The 27379-nt window shown below is 42.9% G+C and overlaps 2 protein-coding genes across 7 annotated transcripts in view; one reads left to right on the top strand and one right to left on the bottom strand.

The window, feature by feature from the left end:
- The window catches only part of DEPDC5 (DEP domain containing 5, GATOR1 subcomplex subunit), a 168179-nt gene extending 165767 nt beyond the window's left edge, over positions 1–2412 (bottom strand). For 5 of the 6 annotated variants that reach the window (XM_077461520.1, XM_077461522.1, XM_077461523.1 and 2 more), the window contains exons 1-2: positions 2274–2411; positions 2094–2184 (exon numbers count right to left, since the gene is read on the bottom strand). In XM_077461520.1, the coding sequence (XP_077317646.1) occupies positions 2094–2184; positions 2274–2276 (94 nt within the window). In that variant the 5' untranslated portion in view covers positions 2277–2411. Of the gene's footprint in view, positions 1–2093; positions 2185–2273 lie in introns of all 6 variants that reach the window. The other variant, XR_013263847.1, reaches the window with a different exon arrangement.
- The window catches only part of PRR14L (proline rich 14 like), a 40340-nt gene continuing 15359 nt past the window's right edge, over positions 2399–27379 (top strand). Inside the window, exons 1-4 of the mRNA XM_077461519.1 lie at positions 2399–2496; positions 7429–7830; positions 11226–11310; positions 12818–16808. Coding sequence (XP_077317645.1) covers positions 7474–7830; positions 11226–11310; positions 12818–16808 — 4433 coding nt within the window. The 5' untranslated portion in view covers positions 2399–2496; positions 7429–7473. The remainder of the gene's footprint in view (positions 2497–7428; positions 7831–11225; positions 11311–12817; positions 16809–27379) is intronic.

Raw genomic sequence — 27379 nt, 5'->3', positions numbered from 1 at the left:
ATTTTATTCATATTTTTTTTTGGGGAGGGGGGAACACCACTTTAAGCTGAAACAGGTAGTCGACGGGGATGTAATGTGCAAAAAAATATCCCAATATGTTCAGCGGCCAGTTCTGTCTGCCAACACACAATTCGATCAATGTCATGGTAGATTAGCATGTAAAATAGTCACTTCAATTTTTTTGGGTGCTTCAGATGCATTTGGAGCTTCAAAAACAACTCACTCTGTTTTAATTCTGCATCCTCCATCTGAAACATATCCCCTGGTGCACGTCATGTTTCCATCATCTGCCCCCTATGTCAATGCAGGGTAAGGCAGTGATATAGGGGTTGGATTATGGAGGCAGGACATGGAGGGGAGCACAGGCATCTGTCACTTCTGGAAGTGTAAAAGGCTATTCATTCTGATGGAAGTTGCACTGCTGGAAAGGAAAGAAGGGGAGTAGTGATGATGGGCAGAGGTGAGCTTCGTCATCCTTCAAACATATGCGCATACAAATGTTTGTCATTGGTTAAAGAGCACTGACATCACCAGCATCCTGCCCCTTTGTTTACATGTGATGTGGGCCAAGGAAGAACCAAAAAAATAATACTGCAGTTTGGATAGATGGGAGGATGCCAAAGGTCATCTCTAATGTTGATTATAGCTCTTTTATTGCAGGAAACCTTCATCTGGAGTTTTCTGTAACAGACACAGGGTAATTTTCAAGGAGTTTGGGTTTTATAAAATAAAAACATCAATACTTATCTCCATTCTGCAGAATGATCACGTGACCAATGACTGCTCAGTTCTCAGCCTTCTTGGTGCAGAGCGCAGTGACTGTCAGTCTCTGCTCTGCTCCCCCAGACTGGACAGGGACAGGAGCAGCAAGGTGCTGAGAGCCAGAGCCAGCTGTCGATCAGTAAGCTGAGTGGATCCTGACAATATGGTCAGAATCCTTTCAAAGACTGGAGCAGTTCTGTAATGTCAGCCAACAGTGGGCTTTAGCAAAAGTAAGTGCACTCCTATGACTCTTGTATCCCATCTGCTCTAAATCTGAGAATAACATAACCACTGATCAGCCAGTTTTAAGCCATCAGCTCCAGTTCTGCCCCTCCAGACTGAACAGGGGAGGGTGCAGCTGAGAGCCAGAGTTAGCAGTCAATCAGGCAGCTGGATGGAGCCCAACAATATGGTCAGAATCCTTCCAAAGCCCAGAGAAGCTCTGTGACATCAGCTGACCGCGGGCTTTAGCAAAAGTGCACTCCTGTACCCTATCAACTCTAAACCTGAGAACTGAGCTAACGCAAAACCACTGATCACCCATTTCTCAGCCTTCTTGGAGTGAAGAGTGATGACTGTCAGATACTGCTTTCCACTCTGCCTCTCCAGACTGGAGAGGGACAGGAGCAGACAGCTGGGTGGATCCCGATAATATGGTCAGAATCTTATCAAAGTCTGTAACAGTTCTGTGACATCAGCCAACAGCAGGCTTTAGCAAAAGTAAGTGCACTCCTGTGACTTGTACCTCAGCAACTCTAAACCTGAGAATTAAGTAATCATATAACCGCTGATCACCCAGTTCTCAGCCTTCTTGGAGTGGAGAGCACAGGGGAGGGCGCAGATGAGATTTAGAGTTAGCAGTCAATCAGGCAGCTGGATGATAAGGATGAGCTCAGGTGTGTTCGCATGGAACACGTGCAGAGCTCGCCAGGAAGTCGGCGCAGCGCTGCGCTAATCACAGACAGTAAGACGTTGTCCCGATACGCGGATGCAGAGATCAGGAAATGTCTCACTGCCTGTGATTAGTGCAGCGCTGCGCCAACTTCCTGCCAGGCTCTGCACGTGGTCCATGCGAACACGCCTGAGCTCATCCTTACTGGATGGATCCCGACAATATGGTCAGAATCCTTCCAAAGCCTGGAGCAGCTCATGACGTCAGCTGACAGCGGGCTTTACCAAAAGCAAGGATCACCAAACAAAGCTTTGGCCATACTTGTCTTTTTAGCTTTCACAGACCTTGCCCTTGATTGTGACTATGATGTGAGTGATCTATGATATTGCAGTGTGTAGAGGAAGGATGAGTGAAGAGAAGGTGTCACGTGTGATCTCACCACTGCCCCCAAAGCCCTTCTTGTGGATAACCAGCTTGTACACTTTGTTGGTTCTCATGGTGGCTCCAGCCAGGTCCTGAGCGGCTCCGACCTGCAGACACAGGGAGAAATGACAGCTGTCAGTGGCCATGCTGGGGTCAGAAGGGGAGCACGGACAGGAAGGGGTCATTAGGGCCTAACCATTCACTTGGCAGCCTCACGGTGACCCGGGGGCGTCAGGTACTGGAATATAACAGCGGAAGCCCCGGGTACCACTTTGAAGAGCTCACGTGACGTGCCGCCGGAGGTGACGTCGGCGAGGGTAGCAGGAAGTGAGGTGAGTGCCCGGTCGGGAGGAGACAGTGACGGAGTCATGGAGCTTCGGAGCTAGTGAGAGGCGCGGGATGGGAGGAGTGAGAGTCGGGTATGGAGAACTCACACACCGGGGGGGAGGAGGAGGACAGACACAGGGGGCGCTCACAGCTCCGGACTGTCTACACGGGGCAACTTTTCTTTGGGGAAACTTGGCTGTTCATAGTGCAATATAGACACGGAGAGAAAGCAACGGCTCGTCACTTCTAGTCTACTTCTATACTTTGACATGCTAGGAGTTAGTATAGAGAGACAGAAATGTTGATAGCACCTCATGGCTGTCCTTATATGCACTATGACCAGCTAAGAGTATACGAATACAATGGGAGACTATCTATAGGCACAGCACCACTTCTACACTCAGTACATCCACTACTACCAGTTACAAGCCAATAGGAAGAGGGCATAGTGCCTTGACTGTATCTAAATATCCGCTAACATAAAGAGAAGTGTGTATGGGCACACCCCGAGCACCGACACAACTTCTACTTTACTTCTACATATCTTCTATGACCAGCTAAGAGTGTACAAGTAATGTGGACGTAGTGACCGTGCCTATATACACACCATTCTATTTTATGTACACACACATTACTTCTGTTTCACAAGTACACTCTTAGCTGCTAGTAGTGAATATTATAGGGCAGTGATGGCGAACCTTGGCACCCCAGATGTTTTGGAACTACATTTCCCATGATCAACTACACTGCAGAGTGCATGAGCATCATGGGAAATGTAGTTCCAAAACATCTGGGGTGCCAAGGTTCGCCATTACTGGTCTAGAGTGTAGAAGTAACAAGGATGTGGCGACAGTGCTTTTGGCTGTGTCTATATACACAATTCTATTTTATGTACACTCTATTGGTGGCTGTACAGGCACCCTCACCACTTCTGTTTTTACATCTACACTATTAGCTGCTAGTAGTGAATATTAGAGAGTATAGAAGTAAAGGAACAGTGATGGCACTGCAGCTATAGAAACAATTATACATAGGCATACTCGAAGATAATATGATTAGCCAATCATAGTGTCTATAAGGACACCCAGAGCACTATGACCACTTCTGTTTTACTTCTACACTCTATATTCACTACTTGTAAAACAGAAGTGGTCATGGTGCTCTGGGTGTCCTTATAGACACTGTGATTAGCTAATCATATTCTCTTTGTGTATGCCTATGTATCATTTTTTTTCCCTATAGCTGCAGTGCTATCACCACTTCCTTTACTTTTATACTCCTCTAGTAAGGATGAGCTCCGGCGTGTTTGCACAGCCCACTACCAGAGCTCGCCAGGAAGTCAGCACTGCGCTAATCGCAGGAAGTGAGACAATGGGGGTTATTTACAAAAGGCAAATCCACTTTGCGCTGCAAGGGCACTTGGAAGTGCAGTCGCTCTAAATCTAAGGGGTAGATCTGAAATGAGTGGAAGCTCTGCTGATTTTATCATCCAATCATGTGCAAGCCAAAATGCTGTTTTTTTATTTTCCTTGCATGTCCCCCTCGGATCTTTAGCAACTTTACTTCCAAGTGCACTTGCAGTGCAAAGTGGATTTGCCTTTAGTAAATAACCCGCATTGTCCCGATGCGTGGCTGCAGAGATTGGGAAATGTCTCACTGCCTGTGATTAGCGCAGCGCTGACTTCCTGGCGAGCTCTACACGTGCGCTGTGCGAACTCGCCGGAGCTCATCCTTCCTCTCTAATATTCACTACTAACTGCTAAGAGTGTAGTAGGAAAACAGGCATGGTGATAATGCCTATATATCTACCAAGGGCGTTGACATAAAATAGATCGAGGTGTATACACACACACTCACACTTAGAGCACTCTCTACATATCCTGTATGGCCAACTAAGAGTGTAGAAGTGGGACAAAAGTAGTGATGATGCTGTGCCTCTTTGTATATCCACTAGTACCAGCTAAGTGTATACAAATAAAACCAAAATGCTAATGTTGATTGGCTGTGCCTATATGTCCACTATGACCAACTAAAATTTATATAAGTATTATTATACAGGATTTATATAGCGCAGACAGTTTGTACAGCACTTTACAACAGTAGAATTGTGTGTGTATATATAGCCACAGCAGTATACTCAGCTGTTTTTAGTGTGCGATATTTAACATGCCAGGTGTGTGGGCCACAACCATGGTACCATTGCGACTTCTCTTTGCTTGTATACTCTTAGCTGGTCATAGTAGATATATAGGACCAGCCATGGCACAATTCCATTTATTCCTTTTTTTTTTCTACTTGTATACAGACAGCCATGGCACCATTACTATTTTATGAGGAGGACAGCCACGGTGTCAGCACTTCTGTTTTACTTAGACACTGCTAGCATATCTTAGTAGATACATCAGCCAGGCCATGGCACCATCTCTCATGCACCTTTTTAGTTTCTTACAGTGTGTGTATGTATATGTGTATACAGCATATCTATATCTCATACTGGGTTAACAGTGCACTGCTACAGCACCGTTGCCACATCTGTTTTACTTGTACGTTCTTAGCTGGTCATAGTAAATATTTACAAGCATAGCTATAACTACATCTCTTGGTGCCGGTTCACACTACAGCAACTTGGGATCCGACTTGTCAGACCTCGAGTTGGACATAAGAGGTTCCCTTGAAGTGAATGGGAGCCGTCTTAATGTACATTACTGAAGTTGCTCCGGCTTCAGAAAAGCTTCCTGTACTACTTCAATCTGACTTCTAGGCAACTTGTACCCATAGATTTCAATGGAAGTTGCCTCCAAGTCAGATCTCCATTTTTATTGAAGAGACTTTACAGGAAAAAGAAAATAATTTACCCAAGTACTTCCCACATTTACCCAGACAACCCCTCCCTCCCACAGAGCTGATTATTCTGTGATTGGCCACAGCCAAAGTCGCCTGTCCTGGAAGCAACTGTAAGTTGCGCAAAGTTGCACTGAAGTCGCCTCCAAATCGCCTTGCAAAGTCATGCTGTAAGTCAGGTTGCCCCTGCGTGAACTGGCACTTTGAGTTGTAATCTCTTAGCTGCTTATACTACATATAAGAACAAACCACGTGAGAATCATTGCTGCTTCTGCTATTTCTATACCTAGGTGGTCCTAGTGGATATATAGCACACTCCATGTGAACAGTGTACAACCATAGTGAGTGCTATCCCCACTTCTTTTTTCACTTATACATTTATGACGGAGTTTAACTGGAGACTTATTTAGCTGTTGTTCCCGTATCCATCTCCCATGTTAATTTTGGCATGTAATGGATGCTTTCAAGCATACTTGCTATTCCATTTAAAGATTTTTCGGATAGCTCCTAAGGTGTTCAACCTTAGGAGCTATCCGGACTGCTTGTCCGTGTATGCTAGAAGTTGGTGCCCCGATTACAAAAGGTAAATGGGGATACCGCACATCTCACTCAAGCATATATTGTAAGTACATTAGCCATCCTCATTAGGGTGTCCAGTGATAAATGTTAATGTCAAAATGCTGTGCTGCAAGGGACAGGAGAAATTTCTAAAACAAAAGAGCAGGCTTTTCTGGTGTCCAACAAGAATTGACAACATTTCAATGGCTTCAACTGGTATGAAGTTGAATAACCTGCTTTAAAGTTCCCACTTTCCTTGAATCTGCTTTCTTGCCAAGCAAAACCAGTGACCGAATGTTAAACATCTGACACAGTTCAGGTATATCACTCCCCCACCCCTAGGTTATTATAGGGCAGGGGGTCTAGCTATCTGACACACCCAGAAGTGTCAGTTGAAGTTCCTGCTACCAGTTTTGGCTCTGCAGGAGTGCTGAGATTCCAGGAATGGGCGGCAGGGCAGATAATAGCAAATCGTTATCTTCTGTAGGGCCTATTCTCGGTTCTTCTTCCTTTTTTTTTTTTTTTTTTTTTTTTTTATGTATTTCAGGTACACTGTCAATTTATGCAGCGCTTTACATATACATTGTACATTCACATCAGTCCCATTGACAACATTTCAAGGGCTTTAAAGCGGAGGTCCACCCTAAAATGGACCTCCGCTCATCGGAATCCCCCCCCCCCTCCGGCGCCACAATCGGCACCTTTCAGGGGGGAGGGGGGTGCAGTTACCTGGATAATCCAGGTAACTGCACCCACTTCCGGGCTAGCGCTCTGCGGAACGAGCGTAGGTTACGCCTCCGTTCCGCAAGCGCCCGCCCCCTTCAGCAAGTGCCCCGCTGCCTGCTGGGAAACACACAGCTCCCAGAGGCAGCGGGGACCGTCCGGATTGCGCCGCGCGGCTCGCGCATGCGCAGTAGGGAACCGGGAAATGAAGCCGAAAGGCTCCATTTCCTGATTCCCATACCCAAGATGGCGGCGGGACCCGGCAGCCGAGCGAGCGATCGGCTTCGGGTGCCGACATCGCGGGCGCGCTGGACAGGTAAGTGTCACTATTTAAAAGTCAGCAGCTGCAGTATTTGTAGCTGCTGGCTTTAAAAAAAAAAAAAAAAAATCGCGGAGTCCCGGTGGACTCCCGCTTTAACTGGTATCAAGTTGGTACCAGTCAAGGAGCTTACAACCTAAGGTCCCTAACACACATTCATACATACTAGGGCCAATTTAGACAGGCTCCGATTTACCTACCAGCAAGACTTTAGAGTGTGGGAGGAAACCAGAGTACCCGGATGAAACCCACGCAGGCACAGGGAGAACATGCAAACTCCAGGCAGATGATGTAGTGGTCATGATTCGAACCAGTGACCCTTTTTGCTGCTAGGTGAAAGTGCTAACCACTACACCACTGTGCTGCCTGTTTACTTTGAAGAGGTTTCTTTAACCTGTTTTTGTGGACCACTAACATTGTCTTAACACCTAGAAAATAAGATTCGTTTCTGAAAGCAAGTTTTTGAAAGGTCACTTGGTTATTGTTAATTTTTCATGTGTTTTTTTAAAATCGGATTTATTTAAATCTTGAAATAAGACAGTGACTTTGCATATGTTAATATTTTTTTTCTACTTCTTCTCAGGGACCTGCAGGCAGGTCAGCACACTATTCCCCTTCACATGTCATAATGCTGGGACTTGATGTTCAGGAGCAGAGCCAGCTACGTTCACTGGAGTCCTCCTTGAGCAATACTTTGAACCACAAGTGGCCTATATTACATGTGCACTTCATAGATGAGCCAATATCAAACTGGGGTATCAAGGAGCAGGGAGATCTAACGATTGAAAATCAGAAGCACCCCCTGCCACAAACGGATATTGTCAACATTGAGTTCATTCAGGTGCCAGAGCCAATCTCTTGTGCGGGGAGCCAGGACTGTAGAGGACACTCTAGTTTAAACTCAGCTGTAATGTTGGGTACTGTGGAGAGGGTTGCCCCGATGGATATTTCAAGCACCACTCCGAAGATGGATCTGCAAGAATTGGTAAATAGAGATGGTTTTATTGCACATACACCATTCCTTGAAGTAGTTTGTATGTGTGTGTGTGTATATATATATATATATATATATATATATATATATATATATATATATATATATATATATATATATATATATATATATATATATATATATATATATATATATATTTTTTTTTCATTTTCGTCAAGGGTTTACCTACATTGAGGAAAAAAAAGTATTTGATCCCCTGCTGATTATGTACATTTTCACACTGATAAAGAAATGATTAGTCATTTGATTATTTTTATTATTATTGTTGCATTTTAGTGTAAATATGAGATCTGAAGTCTTTTTGACACCAGATCTCATATTTAAGAGGTCCTGTCGTGCTTTTCTTCTATTACAAGGGATGTTTAAATTCCTTGTAATAGGAATAAAAGTGGCACAATGTGTTATTTTTTTTTTTTACAGTGTAAAAATAAAAGGTAAAATTTTTTTTTTTTAAACTCGCCCTGTCCTGCCGAGCTCGCGTGCAGAAGCGAACGCATACGTTCAAACCACATATGTGAGGTATCGCCGCATTCGGTAGAGTGAGAGCAATAATTCTAGCTGTAGACCTCCTCTGTAACTCATAACATGCAACCTGTAGAATTTTTTTAAACGTCATCTATGGAGATTTTTAAGGGTAAAAGTTTGTCGCCATTCCACAAGCGGGCGCAGTTTTGAAGTGTCACCTGTTGGTTATCCATTTACTCTGCATAAAATTATTTTTCACAATATAACATTACTGTTTTTATTTTTTAATTCAAAAAAAATTGCGCGTGTAAGACCGCTGCGCAAATACGGTGTGACAGAAAGTATTGCAACGACCGCCATTTTATTCTCTAGGGTGTTAGAAAAAAAATCTATAATGTTTGGGGGTTCTAAGTAATTTTCTAGCAAAAAGAAATATGTTTAACTTGTAAACAACAAATCTCAGAGGCTTGGTCCTTAATCGTAGGTTTATTTTAACAGTGAGAGACAGAAAAACAAAAAAATCCAGAAAAACGAATTTCAAAAAGTTTATAAATTGATTTCCATTTTTAATCAGTGAAATAAGTATTTGACCCCTTTGCAAAACATGATTTGGTACTTGGTGGCAAAACCCTTGTTGGCAATTAGAGGTCAGATGTTTCTTGTAGTTGGCCGCCAGGTTTGCACACATGTCAGGAGGGATTTTGTCCTACTCCTCCTTTCAGACCCTCTCTAATTCATTAAGGTTTCGAGGCTGATGTTTGGTAACTCAAACCTTCAGCTCCCTCCACATATTTTTCTATGGGATTAAGGTCTTGAGCCACTCCTTTGTTGCCTTGGCCGTGTGTTTTTGGGTCATTGTGACATGCTGGAATACCCATCTATGACCCATTTTCAATGCTCTGGCAAAGGGAAGGAGGTTCCCACCCATGATTTGACTGTACACGGACCCATCCATCGTCCCCTTTAGATGCAGTTTTGTCCTGTCCCCTTAGTGGAACCCCCTCCCCCCCCCCCCCCCCCAAAAAAGCATAAGGTTTGCACCTCCATGTTTGACCGTGGAGATGTTGTTCTTGGGGTCATAGGCAGCATTCCTCCAAATACGGCGACCGGCCTGTACATGTGCTTTCTGGTGGGGGAGGGGGTGATCTTGCGGGTGCTGCAGGAGTCCTTCACGGCATAGTGTTACCAATTGTTTTCTTGGTGACTATGGTGCCAGCCCAGCTGCCTTGGGATCATTGACAAGATTCTCCCATGTAGTTCTGGCCTGGTTCCTCACTGTTCTCATTCTTGAAATGCACAAGGTGAGATCTTGCATGGAGCCCCAGACCGAGGGAGATTGACAGTTATTTTGTGTTTCTTCCATTTACAAATAATTGCGCCAACTGTTCCCACCCTCTTCAAGCTGCTTGGCGATGGTCTCGTAGCCCATTCCAGCCTTCTGTAGATCTACAATCTTGTCCCTGACATCCTTGGACAGCTCTTTGGTCTTGACCATGGTAAAGAGATTGGAATCTGATTGCTTCTGTGGACAGTTGTCTTTTATACAGGTAACAAATTGAGATTAGGAGCACTCCCTTTAAGGCTCCTTTCACATGGCTTGTCTGTTTGACTGACTCCGCTTGCTCAGTGGGGGATCGATCCGCTGAGCAGGCGGATGACAGGTCTGTCTCTTCTCACTGTGCAGTGACAGACCTGTCAGAGTCCCACTCACCTCTATGGAGAGATTGTGTGAAAATGGACCGCCTGTCCATTTTTCATCCCATCTGATCCACCAGATGGATGGAATTAGGACCTCCATCTGTCTGGATTTGGCAGGAAGGATCGAATAGCAGTGGGTGTCAGCGGACATGTCGCCGCTGACATTCACCACTCCATAGGGCTGAATGGAGGGTCCAGTCGGGTCCGCCTGAAAAACAGACAGGTGTATCTGATCCGAAAGCCCATGTGAAAGGACTCTAGGAGAGTGCTCCTAATGTCAGCTCCTTACCTGTATAGAAGGCACCTGGAAGCCAGAAATCATGCTGATAGGGGATTAAATATTTATTTCCCATTTTAAAATGTAAATCAATGCGCTTTTCTGGATATTTTTGTTCTGTCTCTCTCACTGTTAAAAATCTACCATAAAAATTATAGACTGATTATTTCTTTGTCAGTGAGCAAACATACAAAATCAGCAGGGGATCAAATCCTTTTTTTTATTTTTATTTTTTTTTCCCTCGCTGTATTGTGCTTCCCATAGTATACCATAGTAATCCCTTAGCAGTGGGCTTCTTGAATACTTGTCATCTAGGCATGTGTCAGATATTCAGCTACCACACAGTGCTTTATTTTTATAGACACTAGATTGTGATAAAAAGAGAACATGTAAAGGAATTTGTAGCTTGTCTTATATTGAGAATTTCTTCAGTCTTGCACAATTGCACAGACCCTCTTCCTGTACTGAAATTGCATATGATTTCATTGCAAACTGTGAACTTTGTGTGTGTGTGTGTATGTGTAAAAAAATAAAGAAAACATGTAGCAAGGCATATAGAACCTGTTCTGGTTTGAGGACTTCCAGCAGCATTGAGCCCCTTCCTCCCCAGCTGAACTGCCTCTAGACCTCCTCTTTCCAATTGGACTTTAATCGATTGAATCAATCATAGAGGCTTGGCATTACTTATGGTGGTCTGTTTTCAGGAAGCTTTGCTCAGCCCCTTCCACCAGCAGTGATCTGCCTGCATTGCACAGAGGCCCAGTATTGCCATCAAAAATAAGTATATGCAATCCAAAGGGATTTTTTTTATTAGCATGTTATTGAAGGGGTGACTAATGGACCCAGGGAGGCAAAATATAAGCAAAGCAAATGTAAGCTTTAATGCATGACGTTTGCAATGTTGATATGACTTTGTTAATTTCAGGCTGAAACATCTCCTATGCAGGACAAAGGGGACTTCCTTGAAATCGGCATACATCCTGAGGTTTCTGCTGAGCAACACGTACAAGGTAGTGCCTCCTTTTCTACAGTGTTACCATCAAGGATCCATGTTTATTAAATTTAAATCTATTATCATATTAATATTTGTTTGAGGGGAGTACTGGCTAGTTAACCACTTCAGGACTGCCCCATAGCAGATTTACTGCACATCGGACACTTTTGACACCATTTTGGGACCATTGACAATTATACAGCGATCAGTGCTATAAATATGCACTGGCTACTGTGTAAATGTCTCTGGCAGGGAAGGGTTATCACTAGTGGATTAACTAGAGAAGGAGACTGATCAGCGTTTTTATATGCTAGGAAAACACAATCGGTCTCCTCTCCCATGACAGGCTGTGGATCTGTGTGTTTACACACACAAATCCATGTTCCTGCTCTGTGATGAGCAATCGTGGGTGTTCGACGGATATCGCGGGCACGCGCATCGGTCCCGAGTAACCCCTTTCCTGCCAGTGACAGGCGCGCATCCCCTTCAACGTCGGGAAGCCGAGGACATCACATGACACCCGCCCGGAGGGACAGAATGTTCCTGCGGCCATCATATTACAATGGCTAGGATGAGAAGTGGTCAAAGGGGGGGGGGAAAAACACAGTAACTTCCTTTGCACATGATTGGATGATTGACATTTTTAATACAGCTTCACTGTGCTATGAGAGACTTATCCCCCTTTAGTTAATCATTTTGTGCAACAAGTATGAGGGGGATTCAGGAGGGTTCAACTTTGGATAACTGAAGAGGATTACTGAAGGCCAAAGATATGTGTATATAGCGGGCGCTAAAACAAATATTTATTGACTCTAGTGTTGCTTAATGCTGTTCCACAGAGCCAACTTTAGCATAGGTAAATGCAGATTGTGAGGGAAACGTTTAGGTTGTCTAGAAAAGTTAACAGCTGGCAAATGCCCTGTATATTCGCCAACTTGGCCATCAACTAGCTGACCCAGTTCTAAGGCAAGAGTTGTCACTTAAAGTATGAAATGTTTATTACAGGGCTAGACAAATCCCAGGAGCCAGATAGCCAATGCTTCTTAAAAATTAAGTCTGGCAACTTACTTTTGAGGGTAGTTGTTGTTAATGAAACTGGCTTCTAGAAAACAATTCTGCTGGCTCCTGAATTCCATATTCATTTGTCCACCCTTTATTTATTACATTCTGGCATAATCGCAGGCTTCAGATCCATTAGCCTCTATAACTGGCGGAGCCTTTGTGGAGAGACCAACAATGCAAAGATGCATAGGCATTTATGATTGTGCATTCAAAGCTACTACCTGTTTTCAATGAAAAGCAAATCCTCACATAAGATGGGGCTGTGTGACAAGCTGATAGTTTTAATAATAGATACAGTAAAATGCACATAGATTTGTTTTGGTTTACTAAAGCCATTTAGTTGTCAGAATTTTGCAAAGCGACAAATGTGGCATCTTGTCACTGCATGTACAGCGAACTGCAGTTGCTCACTATGGTAAAAAAACTTGTTGTTTTTTTTTGTTTTTTCTTTCTGTTTTTAGATAACCAAACTCAACCAGATAAAGCTGTGGGTATGAAAGACATAAGCACTGAGATTGAGTTACATTCCGAGCAGAATACAAAACTGGATAATCTACAGTCAGAGAGGAATAAGCCTCCAGATGTAAAAGAATCTGATTCTTCAGGGAAGCCTTGCTCTTTAATGGGAATGGAGCTCCAGAACTCATTTGAGCAATCTTCTGATGGACATGAAGAATGTACTGTGGTAAAGTCCTCAGAACACAAATGCCTATCCAATGGTTTAAGAGATGGAGCTTCCTGTACGTGCCTTGAAGATCAAAAAGTGCCACTTTATTCTTGTACATCTCATAATATTACTAAAAGAAACCTGGATGCATGTGATATCCAAAAGGGCCCTGTGTTGTGTGAAAAAGCTTTTGTTTGCAAAGAATCAGAGTGCTCTGAGCTGGGGGAAATCAACAATGCATATCTACTTTCTGCAAACTCAGAAGAAGGTATGACTGAAAATGGTACAAGACCTAAACAAAATTGTTTAGAGCATGCTGTGTGGGATGTGGCACAGTCAAAGGACATTTGTGTCCAGCAATCACAAGATATGACTTCTGGTACAGAAGGCCAGCATGGAAAGGAATGTCTTTGTACACCTCTTTCAACTGTACATTTGGTGGGAAAAGTGGAGACTGGTTTTGAAAATGTTCTTTCACAAAATATCAGAGATGATACTTTGCTCTTGGAATCTGGAAAAAAATGTGTTCCTTTGACAGAAAGTGTGACCACACAACCAAATATTCAAACTCCCATTGATGGGTTGAGTGCCAAATCATCTAATACACAAGAATCTTCTTTTTTACTCAGCACAAGGGAATATTTCCATATGCAAAGTATTTCTGCAGATTGTCATGAAGATCGCAGCTGTGCCAATAACCTAGGGTACAAATTAGGCGAATCTTCAGATTCTAGTTCCATTAATTTGGTTCCAGCAAAAAGTACATGGGAATCATTTTGTAAACACACTACAATTAACTTATTTGCAGATGACAATGAAACATCTGCTGTTCGTTTTAAAGATTCTGATGCAACAATAAAAGAACAGGAAATAAAAGAACACGTCTTTCAGGTGGTGGAAACGTTTTCAGATGAAAAGGTCTTAATTACACAGAGAGGCCCTTCATTACATGATAGTATAAAGGCACAAGAGATGCATTGTACCATCTCACAGGATACTCCTGTTCCACATGTTTTAGATGAAGCCCAATTGCCTGTCACCTGCTGCACTACTCAAATGCCAGAACATCACAGCATTGTACCTAATCTTCCATGTGACATCAGTATTGTAACAAACCCTGATTCTGAGATGAGCACAAAAAATGAGAAAAGTGTCAGGCATCAGGCTGAAAAGAACATATCTGTGGCTTCAGACTCTGAGAATCCTAATCAATTTGCTAAACTTGACAACACTGTGGTGTCCAGTCACAGACAGTCATCCAAATCTTTAGCAATTAACAAAACCACCTTAAGCTTGGATCATTTTCAAGGCATATATGGTCAAGCACCACCTGCAGAATGTCACTTAACAGCTGATAAGACTTGTCATTTAGCAACCACACTGCAGAATGCCCTCATACCTTATGTGGACATTTGGAGCTTTTTAGCAAAGGCCAGGGATCCTGATTTATTTTCTTTGAATATTACTAACAATATGATTCTCAAAAAGGCAAAATCCCAGGCACTTCAGTTAAGAAACCATTTAAGTTGTGACAAAGAAAGTAGTTTACTGTATGTTAAGGAATGTAGTGTTCCTGATAGATTGCCTGTTTGGAAAGCTAGAAAACATGCATTAGTGCATCCTTCTGGTCAGCTAGATTCTGTAAAAGCACTTCTTCTGAAATGCCCAGATAATAAATACAAGATCCCCAAAAGCCTGCTACATGGTCATTTTGCCTGTAACCATAGGGTAGAAAAATCTGATGGAATGCTTGGTGTGGATCCCCCCATCAGCAAGAGAAAAGGGATTTCTTCCTCTGGTACAGAAGCTGTAAATTCAAACGCTCTCTTGGCTTCTTCTCCAGTAGGTAAAATCAAAAGTGCAGAGAAATCAAAATGCTATACACCGTTGAAGGATTCTTGTTTGCAAAAAATAGAAATTCTGGCACACCCTCCATTATATAGTAAATCTATTGGGCAGAGTACAATCTTGCCAGCAGCAAAATTGGCCTCTTCATTGACTAACTCTAAAATAGAGCACACTCAGAGAATTAAAGATGTTGTGCCTATAAAACCAATGGTAACTAGATCTAGGAACAAGATTGATTACAAAGGGTCTTCTGAATGCTTGCATACAGTAAAACCTACTCAGCCGTCTTTCTGCTCACCCAAACCTCCAATAATGAAGATGCAATCCATCCTCTTTGGGGAGCATAGATCTTCTTTTCAATTATTTAAAGGTCAATCTGGAAAAGGATCTCCACCTAAAATGACAGTTGAAACACTTAAACGGAAAAGTATATGTATCGAGACTAAAAAAACTCTACCTACTCCTATTGGTAAGCAAGCACTGCTATTACAAGATAATCAGCAGTTACCAAAAGACTGCTTTAGACAGCCTACATGTCAAATGGAAATGAAAGTTGTTAGAGCAGACAAAAGTTTTGAAAATTGTACTTTGAAACTTGAACCTCAAAGCCTTACATGCATAATACAAGAAGCAAAAAGACCAAAGATTAGGCGTGAAAATTTTGGTCAGCCTTCCAGTTCAGACTTCCAGGGTTCCACGTATACCGGTTCACATAAAACTCTTAATCTTCATCCTCGTTCACTAGGGCCTTGCAAAATTCAGAAAGTCCCAGATCTCCCCAGAAATAGGTATAAGACCGGTGACATATCTCTGAGAAGGCAGCCAAGCAGAAAGTGCAAGAGCAGTTTCATGAATGCATACAATGTTCCAGAGTCCAACATGCAGATCTGCCAACTTTCTAGCGCTTCCCCTACACATACCTGCCATATCCCTAACTATAGGCTTCTACCATCAAAACATGCAGTTCCAAAAATGACTTCTAATACACTTTGTGCAGACATGAATAAGCGGAATGTAGTTGCTTTAAACAAATGCACTGCAGAGCAAGCATTGCTACGCCAACTTTCAGCTATTGCCAGTAGACTGGCTGTACCATGCAAGAGTTCCTCCAAGTCAATGCCTTTATTAAACACTGCAAAACTTGTTCCTTTTAGAGGTCAGCTGCAAGCTAGAAAATTGCTAAATGTTTTTTCCTGTGTTAATATGAAAATAAGCTCCCAGACAGCAGGAAATGTGGGCTTTTCATCAAGTCGTGACCATCTTCTTTCGCAGTGTATGGATCTTTGTCCCAATAATCTTACTAAGGTTTACCCTGAAGTTCTTGCTAGCAGTTTTTCCTTGGATGACACCACATTCCCTGTATCTTTTCATATGAAAATAGATCCAGGCTATTTATCAGACTTTATGAAACTCAATCCTCCTGATTGTATGTTTCAAAGCATACTACCCATAACTCAATCAGCACAGCGGTCTGAGTGGACTTTATCCTTCTTCCTTTCCCCACATTTCCCTGCTACCAGTGACAACATGCAGCTTTTCACTCGCTGGAACCCACATTTCAAGTGTTTAGGCAATTCTAAATTTGACTCCAGTTGCAGAGGTAAATCTGAAAGGAAGTCTGGATGCTCAATGCTTGGCCTTCATACAGTACTTGCACTTTCATCTCCTGGCTGTTACAGATTGTGGACCAGGAAAAGAAATCTAGGGAGTAGAATCCCCACCGTCCAAAAATTTTCTGTGACCCAGTTTGCTCATGGGCTAAAGGGATTACCAGCACAGTTTTCCTGGAAAAGTGAATTCTCATCTTCTCTGGCTTTTTCACTTGGCCGTGTGATGTCTGTGTGGAGTCGCCATGGATTATCTGCTTTCTCCTCTGATTTTGCCACACCACCCCCCCAATGCAGTTCATGGCAGCCAAGCCAGAGCTTCGGCATCAGGTAACTAGCACTGTACACACAAATATACACTAATTTTGAACGTCACAAGTGTTCAATGTTTTTTGTTTCATTTTGTGAAACAAATGATTGCTTAAGTATGAATGTGTTTTTCAACAAATTTGGTTGTAAAGTGCACAAAGTGAGCTATCTTGCAGAAGATGATGGCTCCCAAATAATATTGACAGTTCGCAACCATATATCTGGTGTAATATTGAAAAAAGGTGTCCAAAAAGGAAATTAAAGCTCATCTCTGAGCAACAAAAAAATGGCTGTGCCCACACTGCAAGGGTTAATTGCTTGTTTAGGGGAGGAAAAAGATTTACTTAAATGATACTGCACTGCTCCCCGTACCTAGACCTTCCCCCCCCCCCTTTTTTTCCTCCCCATGCTCTAGCAATCTAGGACCCAAGGGACAATCCACCACTAGGGCGTTGGGGAGCACTGCCTACTGAGGAAGTGGAGCATCAGATAAGTAAACATTTTCTCCCCCCTCCCCCCCCCCAGTCATCACAAGGAATCAACCCTTGTGTGGGCATAACTCCACTGCAAGGAATTATTTTAAATTTTCCCAAAAGTGGGTTAAGTGTAGCGTAACAAAAATGCTGCTCAGATATTTGGCTGTGGCAAGCCAATATAGTATCAATATATGACCATGTATTGAAAAGGTGCAAAAAAAGGTGATATTGGATGAAATGGTAGGCTGAGAGGATCGGGGAGGGGGGGGGGGGGTCCAGTGTCTTCAGGCTATGCATATTTAGAAAAGGTGGTCAGGTTTTGATCAAACTGGGTGAGCGTAATGTATTTGCGTCCTGTTACATGGTGTGTGCAATTTTAAGGCAGCAGCGCCCCTGTAAATCAGTTGTGTGCTCATCTAGATGTCCACAATTGCTAACGCATGTGTCCAATATAGTCAATACAATAAGTTTTTATATATATATATATATATATATATATATATATATATATATATATATATATACACATACACATATATACACACACACACACACACAAATTTGTTTATGCTGCATGCTTTTGTACTTGGTGCGCAGGAAGGATAGAATGCAGACTTCCCTGGGCTCCCTGAAAGCAATGTAAGATTTAAATCTCTGGGGGTTATTTACTAAAGGAAAATCCACTTTGCACTGCAAGTGCACTTGGAAGTAAAGTTGCTGTTGATCCAAGGGGGACATGCAAGGAAAATAAATAAAAAAAACAGCATTTTAGCTTGCACATGATTGGATGATAAAATCGGCAGAGCTTCCCCTCATTTCAGATCTACCCCTTAGATTTCAAGTGCACTTGCGATGCAAAGTGGATTTGCCTTTTGTAAATAACCCCCTGTCTTGATGATTACGTTATAATTGGTTCACCGGGCATGTAGGCCTGCTATTAAAATGCTTTATTTGAAAACAAATATTGATTGCTTATTATGGCTGCTTGCAGTATAATAGAGGTGTTAGATGATCTAATAATTTAAACTTTAATAACAGAATGGAACAACTGCCTTTTTTTTTTTTGTTTTTTTTAGCACTGCATTTTGTTGTCTGCTGTTGCTTTCTCCTCCTCTGAAGGACACAGGAACTGATTAACTTTTGGGTTACAATGCCACTTGGAGGAAGATTTGACAATCCCAAAAAAAATTGTAGGCCAGCCCACAATAACCAATCCTACTACCAGAATGCCTGTTTTTTGCTAGTGTCCTACGAAGTATGGAGTATTTTCTTAATTTCTGAGATGTTAATTACATTCCCTCTGTTCTTAGCTGCATAAGAACTGGGGTGTTCTCCTGCTTTAGTGTGGTTAGTTTTTAGGAGGAAAGCATAGGGACTGGCAGAAGCAAGGATTTCACACAAATGAAGCAATACAAAGAAGAGCAGGATACTACTTCCTTTTTTTTTTTTTTTTCTCATACAAGTACATGGTACAGCAGGCACATAGGCATATGTAATACTTTGTTACCAAACGCTTTAAGCAAGCTTCTGTCGTCTATTTCTTTTTGGGCCATTTTTTTTTTTTTTTTTTGCTGACTTTGAACACAGAGGCCAAATGTGCAGTCCTGCACCTTCCTCTGATTCTATATCCGATCTGTCCACGGCTTTGGTGGCCTCTAAGCGTAGTTTTGCAGTCCTTGTCAGACTAACCTGTGTCTGACGAGTTGGTCTGCCATCACTCTCAAAAATACTGTCTGAGCAACAGAGGCATCTCTGAAACACTTATTCTCGCAGTGCCAAAATCTCAGAAGTCTACTTCTCGCAAGGTTTATCACCATACATGGAAAGCTCACTTCACTTAGTGGTAGATGTGAGGCTTTCTCCCCAGGAAATTATCCATAGGACAAATTTTCTTTCTTACCATTGCTGGGTCTGGACCTCCACATCATTAATGTTTTAATCTTTCTTGCCATCTTGTTCTAGAAATCTTTCTTGCCATCTTGTTCTAGAAACCTTTTTGGCTTTCCATTTCTTAAGCCCCTTTTTGGCTTTCCGTTTCTTAAGCCCCTTTTTGGCTTTCCGTTTCTTAAGCCCCTTTTTGGCTTTCCGTTTCTTAAGCCCCTTTTTGGCTTTCCGTTTCTTAAGCCCCTTTTTGGCTTTCCGTTTCTTAAGCCCCTTTTTGGCTTTCCGTTTCTTAAGCCCCTTTTTGGCTTTCCGTTTCTTAAGCCCCTTTTTGGCTTTCCGTTTCTTAAGCCCCTTTTTGGCTTTCCGTTTCTTAAGCCCCTTTTTGGCTTTCCGTTTCTTAAGCCCCTTTTTGGCTTTCCGTTTCTTAAGCCCCTTTTTGGCTTTCCGTTTCTTAAGCCCTTTTTGGCTTTCCGTTTCTTAAGCCCCTTTTTGGCTTTCCGTTTCTTAAGCCCTTTTTGGCTTTCCGTTTCTTAAGCCCTTTTTGGCTTTCCGTTTCTTAAGCCCTTTTTTGGCTTTCCGTTTCTTAAGCCCTTTTTTGGCTTTCCGTTTCTTAAGCCCTTTTTTGGCTTTCCGTTTCTTAAGCCCTTTTTTGGCTTTCCGTTTCTTAAGCCCTTTTTTGGCTTTCCGTTTCTTAAGCCCTTTTTTGGCTTTCCGTTTCTTAAGCCCTTTTTTGGCTTTCCGTTTCTTAAGCCCTTTTTTGGCTTTCCGTTTCTTAAGCCCTTTTTTGGCTTTCCGTTTCTTAAGCCCTTTTTTGGCTTTCCGTTTCTTAAGCCCTTTTTTGGCTTTCCGTTTCTTAAGCCCTTTTTTGGCTTTCCGTTTCTTAAGCCCTTTTTTGGCTTTCCGTTTCTTAAGCCCTTTTTTGGCTTTCCGTTTCTTAAGCCCTTTTTTGGCTTTCCGTTTCTTAAGCCCTTTTTTGGCTTTCCGTTTCTTAAGCCCTTTTTTGGCTTTCCGTTTCTTAAGCCCTTTTTTGGCTTTCCGTTTCTTAAGCCCTTTTTTGGCTTTCCGTTTCTTAAGCCCTTTTTTGGCTTTCCGTTTCTTAAGCCCTTTTTTGGCTTTCCGTTTCTTAAGCCCTTTTTTGGCTTTCCGTTTCTTAAGCCCTTTTTTGGCTTTCCGTTTCTTAAGCCCTTTTTTGGCTTTCCGTTTCTTAAGCCCTTTTTTGGCTTTCCGTTTCTTAAGCCCTTTTTTGGCTTTCCGTTTCTTAAGCCCTTTTTTGGCTTTCCGTTTCTTAAGCCCTTTTTTGGCTTTCCGTTTCTTAAGCCCTTTTTTGGCTTTCCGTTTCTTAAGCCCTTTTTTGGCTTTCCGTTTCTTAAGCCCCTTTTTGGCTTTCCGTTTCTTAAGCCCCTTTTTGGCTTTCCGTTTCTTAAGCCCCTTTTTGGCTTTCCGTTTCTTAAGCCCTTTTTTGGCTTTCCGTTTCTTAAGCCCTTTTTTGGCTTTCCGTTTCTTAAGCCCTTTTTTGGCTTTCCGTTTCTTAAGCCCTTTTTTGGCTTTCCGTTTCTTAAGCCCTTTTTTGGCTTTCCGTTTCTTAAGCCCTTTTTTGGCTTTCCGTTTCTTAAGCCCTTTTTTGGCTTTCCGTTTCTTAAGCCCTTTTTTGGCTTTCCGTTTCTTAAGCCCTTTTTTGGCTTTCCGTTTCTTAAGCCCTTTTTTGGCTTTCCGTTTCTTAAGCCCTTTTTTGGCTTTCCGTTTCTTAAGCCCTTTTTTGGCTTTCCGTTTCTTAAGCCCTTTTTTGGCTTTCCGTTTCTTAAGCCCTTTTTTGGCTTTCCGTTTCTTAAGCCCTTTTTTGGCTTTCCGTTTCTTAAGCCCTTTTTTGGCTTTCCGTTTCTTAAGCCCTTTTTTGGCTTTCCGTTTCTTAAGCCCTTTTTTGGCTTTCCGTTTCTTAAGCCCTTTTTTGGCTTTCCGTTTCTTAAGCCCTTTTTTGGCTTTCCGTTTCTTAAGCCCTTTTTTGGCTTTCCGTTTCTTAAGCCCTTTTTTGGCTTTCCGTTTCTTAAGCCCTTTTTTGGCTTTCCGTTTCTTAAGCCCTTTGTGCAGGGGGGCTCCTGTTTGAGATTTAAATTTGGCTCTGTTGGCACTTATCTGGAATATTCCTCTTTCCACTCCTACCATATGGCGAGCTTCTAGCAATAACCTCTGGGAGACTGTCCTTACTAATAGTACTCCTACAAGTGATCAAGCTTCTTGTTTCACCATTTATACAGTTCCTCAAGCAAACCATATCCAAGCTTATGGTCAGTTTCCACCTATTCCTGTCAATACACACTTTACTAGATTTGTGAGCTTTTTTTTTTTTTGTGAGTCTTCTTGGGCATTGAGGCATTACGTTTTGAAACTTTCAAGGTTGCCACCTGATCATTTTGGGTCACAAATGTTCCAAATTCTATCAGGAGAATGTTCGGGTCTCATCTGATACCAGTTTCGGGCATAAGGTCTTTCAGTCTCGGGTCCTGTGGCAATATTTACCCCATCAGTTGGACATCCTGACAGTGGTTGTAAAGGCAGATGGTGGGGTGTGGTATGTGTGTGTGTTTTTTTTTTTTTTTTTTTTTTTTTTTTTTCCCTATATACATCAAGGTGTACAGCATATGCATGAAAGAATCTTTGCAACAATGCAAATATTTTATTTTCTTCTGTATAATTCTTTAACACCTTAAGCTTGGTCCACTACTGGTTGGTCAAAAAGTCCAGCAACCCAGGTAGACTCTCAGCAGAGCACACTATCCAGTTCCCTGGTGTCCACCTCCAAAGTTTGCAGGGGCTAGTGACTTGGAGAAAGGGGACAAGTACTCTAATTTCCCTCAAGGATTCGGATGAGGAAGAGGGTGTCATTAGGACATCCAGATACAAGTTATCATTAGAGGAAGTGAATGATCTGCTTAAAGCAGGCATGTCCAAAGTCCGGCCCGCTGGCCAATCACAGCCCATGTTCCAGTTTTGAACAGCCCGCCTGGTTATCTAGGCATATATCTTTTGTGGCCCCCAACGATCTCCCAGCGCCGGGGTCACAAAAGATATAAATGTCCAGATGCCTTGGAGGGGACAGGGAGGAGGTGGGACGAGAGCCATGCACACAGGAGTATTTCCTGTTTACATGGCGGCCTCTAATATGATGTCCCGTCTCCGACGCTGCCATTGGAACACTATTCTGTCCATCAAAGGAGGCAGGTCTTTCTCTTAAAGAGGCTGCTGAGAAAACAGGAGGTTCTTCTGTATGTTATCTTTTGGCACTTGTCCTCTCTGAGGCTGCAGATGGATGGGCATAATTCACGCTGCACTGATTGCAATGGTGAGTCTGCATTCCTGACAATGATGGGGGCTGCATTCCTGGCGATGATGTGGGCGCTGAATTCCTGGCCATAGTGGGCGCTGCATTCCTGGCCATGGTGAAGCTGACCCTAATTTTGAATCATAGTTCTTTTATTTAAAATGTAAGTCGTTTTTTTTTTTTTTTTTTTGTGAAAATGCGTGTTATACGCCAATAAATACGATATATCCAAATGACACGCCCAAGATCATCTCTTTACTCGCACATAGCCACAAAGGCAAGAGAATTCTTGTTGGGCAGTGCCCTAGTGCTTGAACTGAGACAGACCGAATTTTAATGGTTCAAAGAATGTCAGGCAAAATGGTCGGCCCTCACGCATGTTCACTTCATCAAATCTGGCCCTCTTTGAAAAAAGTTTGGACACCCTGGCTTAAAGCAACCTATACTACCCATGAAATCCAGGAGCAGAAAGTACAGCTCTCAACACATGACAGAATGTACTAAGGTCTGGACAAATCCAAATGCAGGGTATTCCCAGTCCATGAAGTTATTTCAGAAGCGGTTAAAGTAATGGAAACTTCCAGAGAGGAATCCTTTCTTCTGTAAAACCCCTAGGAGAAGACTTACTTTTGAGGAGGACTAGGCCCAGATTTGGAATAAAAGGTTTAGGGTGGATGCGGCTTTTTCACAGGTTTCTTGGTGCACAGATCTTGCATTTGAGGATATGGGCATTTTGAAAGATGCAAAGGAAAAGGGGGTTAATTCTCTTCTCAAAAATGCGTAGAATTCCAACTTGTCCGACCTCAAGCCCGCTGTGGCATCCACAGTGTTTGCCAGGAATCTGGAATGCTGGTTGTAGCAGCTAAAAGGTCACGTGGAATCTAGGAAAGATTTACTAGAGTCCTTCCCAGTGCTTTTAAAAGCCATAAATTATATGGCTGATGCTTCTGCAGAATGAATTAAAATGTCTGCAAGATCCTCAGTGTTGGTCAACTCAGCTAGGGGTGGCATCTGGCTCAAAACATGGTCAGATGACTCTACATCCAAGATGGTTATGTGGCATACCGTTTTTCTGGCGACTTCTTTCGGCCCAATGGGAAGAAAGCATTCCCCTCTAGGAAGAAACGGCCTCTTTTAAAAAAAAAAATGTAATGCTTTTCCACATTCCCAAAGGTGGCAGAGCAGGACCAGAAAATGACAGCCTCCTTCTGGTGGGATCTTCTTTCCTCCAACAACGGGGGGAAAAAAAACAACCTTGAACCCTTTTTGCTAAAAACTCCTCCAGGCCAGGAAGTCCTCAAACTGGCGGGAGTTGAAGGCTATTTTTCTAGGTCTCCTGTTCTTTCAGCAAGCAGTCAAGGGGCAGCATGTACAGGTCCTTTCAGACAACACGACGGCAGTGGCCTATGTATCAAAGCAAGGGGGCCTGAGGAGCAGAGGTCTCATGGAATTGGCCGTTCAATTACTTGGGCAGAAGGCAATGTGGCTTCTCTGACTGATCCACCTGAAAGAGTCCCAAAGTATTCTGGCAGATCTCCTAAGCAGAGGGAAGATGATGGAGGCGGAGTGGAGCCTAAACCAGGAGATCTTCTAGATGATTACGGAGTTCTGGGGTCAGTGACCTATTTGAGTCAACAGAATGCAAAAACTCAATAGCCACAGACTTGATCTTTTGGCTAAAAAAAGCCATGGTTCGTGATGCTATTAAATCTAGCCACAAAGCACCCCTGAAAGCTACCATGCAGGAAGAACTTTTTTAGCGCAGGGAGCCCTGAACCATCCAGGGACGAATCATCTAAAGTGAATGGCCTGGTTTCTGAGGAGGATCTCTTAAGGGCAAAACATCTGTCAGAAAAGCTTATTGCCACCCTTCTTTCTATTAGGAAGAAAGTGACGAGAGCAATCTACATGAAGGTGTAGAAATAAAAACGAATCCAAGGGAGAGAGCTTTTCATATTCTAAATGTAAGAAGATTCCTGGTACAGTACCTAGCCTTAACCAAGGATTTCAGGAAATCAAAGGCATTTTTCATAATCCTTGCGGGATCCCGTGAAGACCAAAAGGCCTCCCAAAAGTAAACTGGGAAGGTAGCTTAAAGTGGTAGTATAGGCACATGCGCACAGGGGATTCTCGGCTGAAAGTCCGGCAGACGCTGGACCCTGCCGGAAAGAAATCTCCCGCGCGCATGCGCGGGAGTGACGATATCGCGGCTCCGGCCACTCAGCGCTGGAGCCGCGATACCTGGAGGAAACGCAGAGGGAACATGTTGGCTCCTCGGCGTGGATCGGGCCAGAGGTCAGGGCCTCGTTCTAAGGTAAGTATTTCATAATGAGCTAGTATGCTGTGCATACTAGCTCATTATGCCTTTTCCTTCGCAGATGAGTAAAATAAATTTTTATTCAGCGGGTTTACAACCGCTTTAAATGAGCAATCAAAGAGGCTTTTGTGGCTCGGGGGGGGGGGAGAACCTCCCTCGGGTATTGAGGCCCATTCCACAAGATGGCTCCCTGGGCCAAAAGAGCCAGTGCTTCACTCGAACAGATCTGCAAGGTGGCTACTTGGTCCAGTTTTGTACTTTCCTACGACACTACAGGCTCAACCTACAGTCGGCTGCAGACCTGGCCTTTGGTAGGAAGGTACTGCAGGCAGTGGTTCCACCCTTGGGTAAGTTTCCCGGGTATCCTCTCCAGGTGCTGTCCTGAAAGGCAATTTGGGAAAACCTTAGTTGGACATACCGGTGACAGTATTTCTAAGAGCCTTTCAGGACAGCAGCTGCTACCCTCCCTGTTTCTTAGACCCCTTTCACACCAGGGTGTTTTGCAGGCGCTATAGCGTTAGAAATAGCGCCTGCAATCCGCCCTAAAGAAGCTGCACCATTGTGTGCAGTGTGAAAGCCCTGAGGGCTTTATATGGGAGATTTAAGGAAACGGCAGTGTGGTGTACATAAAAAAAAAAAAGTCAAGTCAAAAGGAGGCCAAACGCATTATTAGTACTGCCAAAGCACAGACAGAGGAAATGGGGAAAAATGTATTAAAAATGTTTTGGCTGCTTTCTTAGGTACACTAAGTGATGGAAGGAAAAAATACAATGGGATCACTGAAATGAAAACGTGGCTCCACACCTATGTTGAGGGAGAGTTGGTTGTAGCCATAAACAATTACTTCTGTTCAGTTGTACCAAAAAAATTGTACAAACAATTAAAAAGTTGGGGTATCATCTTGGTTTTTAGTAATGACTGTTACCTTTTGAGATTTCTAGACATAGGTAACAGGAACTGGCTCCGCTAAAACGTATTAAAGCAGTGGGCCCTGATGGTATTCATCCCAGCATTCTAAAGGAACTTTGAGGTATAGTTGTTGGACCATTAGTGGATCTTTTTTAATCTCTAACAAGCGAAGCGCCCCATGACTGGCAGACGGCCAACATTGTGCTTATACACAAGGGTAGCAAGGTAGAAGCTGTTGTAGTCAAGTTAATTGATTCACTTAAAAGAAAGATCATTGATCACTTAAAAGCATACAGTTTGCTGTGCTGCACTCAAAACGGCATGATTACTGAGAGTAGATCATGTCAGATTAATCAGATTGATTTTTTTAAATCTGTTTTAGACCAGGGTGGTGCTGTGGCTATAACCCATCTTGATTTCAACAAAGCATTTGATACAGTTCCCTATAATCTAATCTAATAAAAAATTTTTTTTTAAAGTCTACAAGCTAGTTGCAGGGGCTTCCTGAGTCAGCTATCCCTTGTAACTGGGGCACTGGAACAGAGGGCTAGGAACGTTAGGGTTCCCTCCCACTTAAGAGGCTGCAACCATTCTCTCAAAAGTCAAGGCTTGGTAAGGGGTCTTATTTTTGTGACATTCCGTATAACCCCAACACACCACCTGACTAATAACCCCTCCGGCCCCATTGGTGAGTGGTAGTCATTCTCGTGCAGGGGGGAGCAGTGAGTATCGTGGGCTCCGGGGTTCCCAGCATCAGCAGTGCTGCTTTTGGGCAGTGGGTGGGGAAGGCTAGTGCTTCTGTAAAGTCTGGCATCCTCTGCTCCCACTATGTGCTCTTGGGGACACACTTCCAGTAGATACCACTGGTGGCATTGCTTCTAGTGGTCAGAGGCGGTGTTGTCCCTTCCAGTGAAGAGTTGCTGTTATTTCACTTTTGGAGGATGTAGGGACTGGATGATGCAGGTAATATTTTTTTTTTTTCTCTTTACGCCCACCGGGGTGTGTGTGTGTGTGTGTGTGTGTGTGTACAGTTGTTGTGCTCATAAGTTTTACATACCCTGGCAGAATTTGATTTCTTGGCCATTTTATACAGAATGAATGGTAAAACATTTCACTCCTCATGGTTGGTGTTTAGCTGAAGCCATTTATTATCTATCAACTGTGTTTATGCTTTTTAAATCGTAATGACAACAGAAACTAGCCAAATGACCCTGATCAAAAGTTTTCATACCCTGGTGATTTTAGCCTGTTTAACGTGCACACAAGTTGACACAAATGGATTTGAATGGCTATTAAAGGTAACCATCCTCGCCTGTGATCTGTTTGCTTGTAATTTAGTGTGTGTGTGTGTGTGTGTGTGTAAAAGGTCCAATGAGTTTCTGGACTCCTGACAGACCCTTGCATCTTTCATCCAGAGCTGCACTGATGTTTCTGGATTCTGAGCCATGGGGAAAGCAAAAGAATTGTCAAAAGGATCTGCGGGAATAGGTAGTTGAACTGTGTAAAACAGGAAAGGGATATAGAAAGATATCATAGGAATTGAGTGACAAACTCTAATCAAGAAGTGGAAAAGTAGGGGTTCTGTTGAAACCAAATCGCAGTCAAGTAGCCAAACTAAAATTGCAGCCACAACTGCCAGGAAAATTGTGATGCAAAAAAAAAAAACCCCACAAATAACTTTAGGTGAAAT

This window comes from Lithobates pipiens, unplaced genomic scaffold, assembly GCF_037356315.1.
Source record: "Lithobates pipiens isolate NorthernLeopardFrog02 unplaced genomic scaffold, aLitPip1_a1.2 Scaffold_3, whole genome shotgun sequence".
Lineage (NCBI taxonomy): Eukaryota > Metazoa > Chordata > Amphibia > Anura > Ranidae > Lithobates > Lithobates pipiens.
The sequence above is the reverse complement of the archived record's forward strand: the minus strand, read 5'-3'. Positions and strand labels throughout refer to the sequence as shown.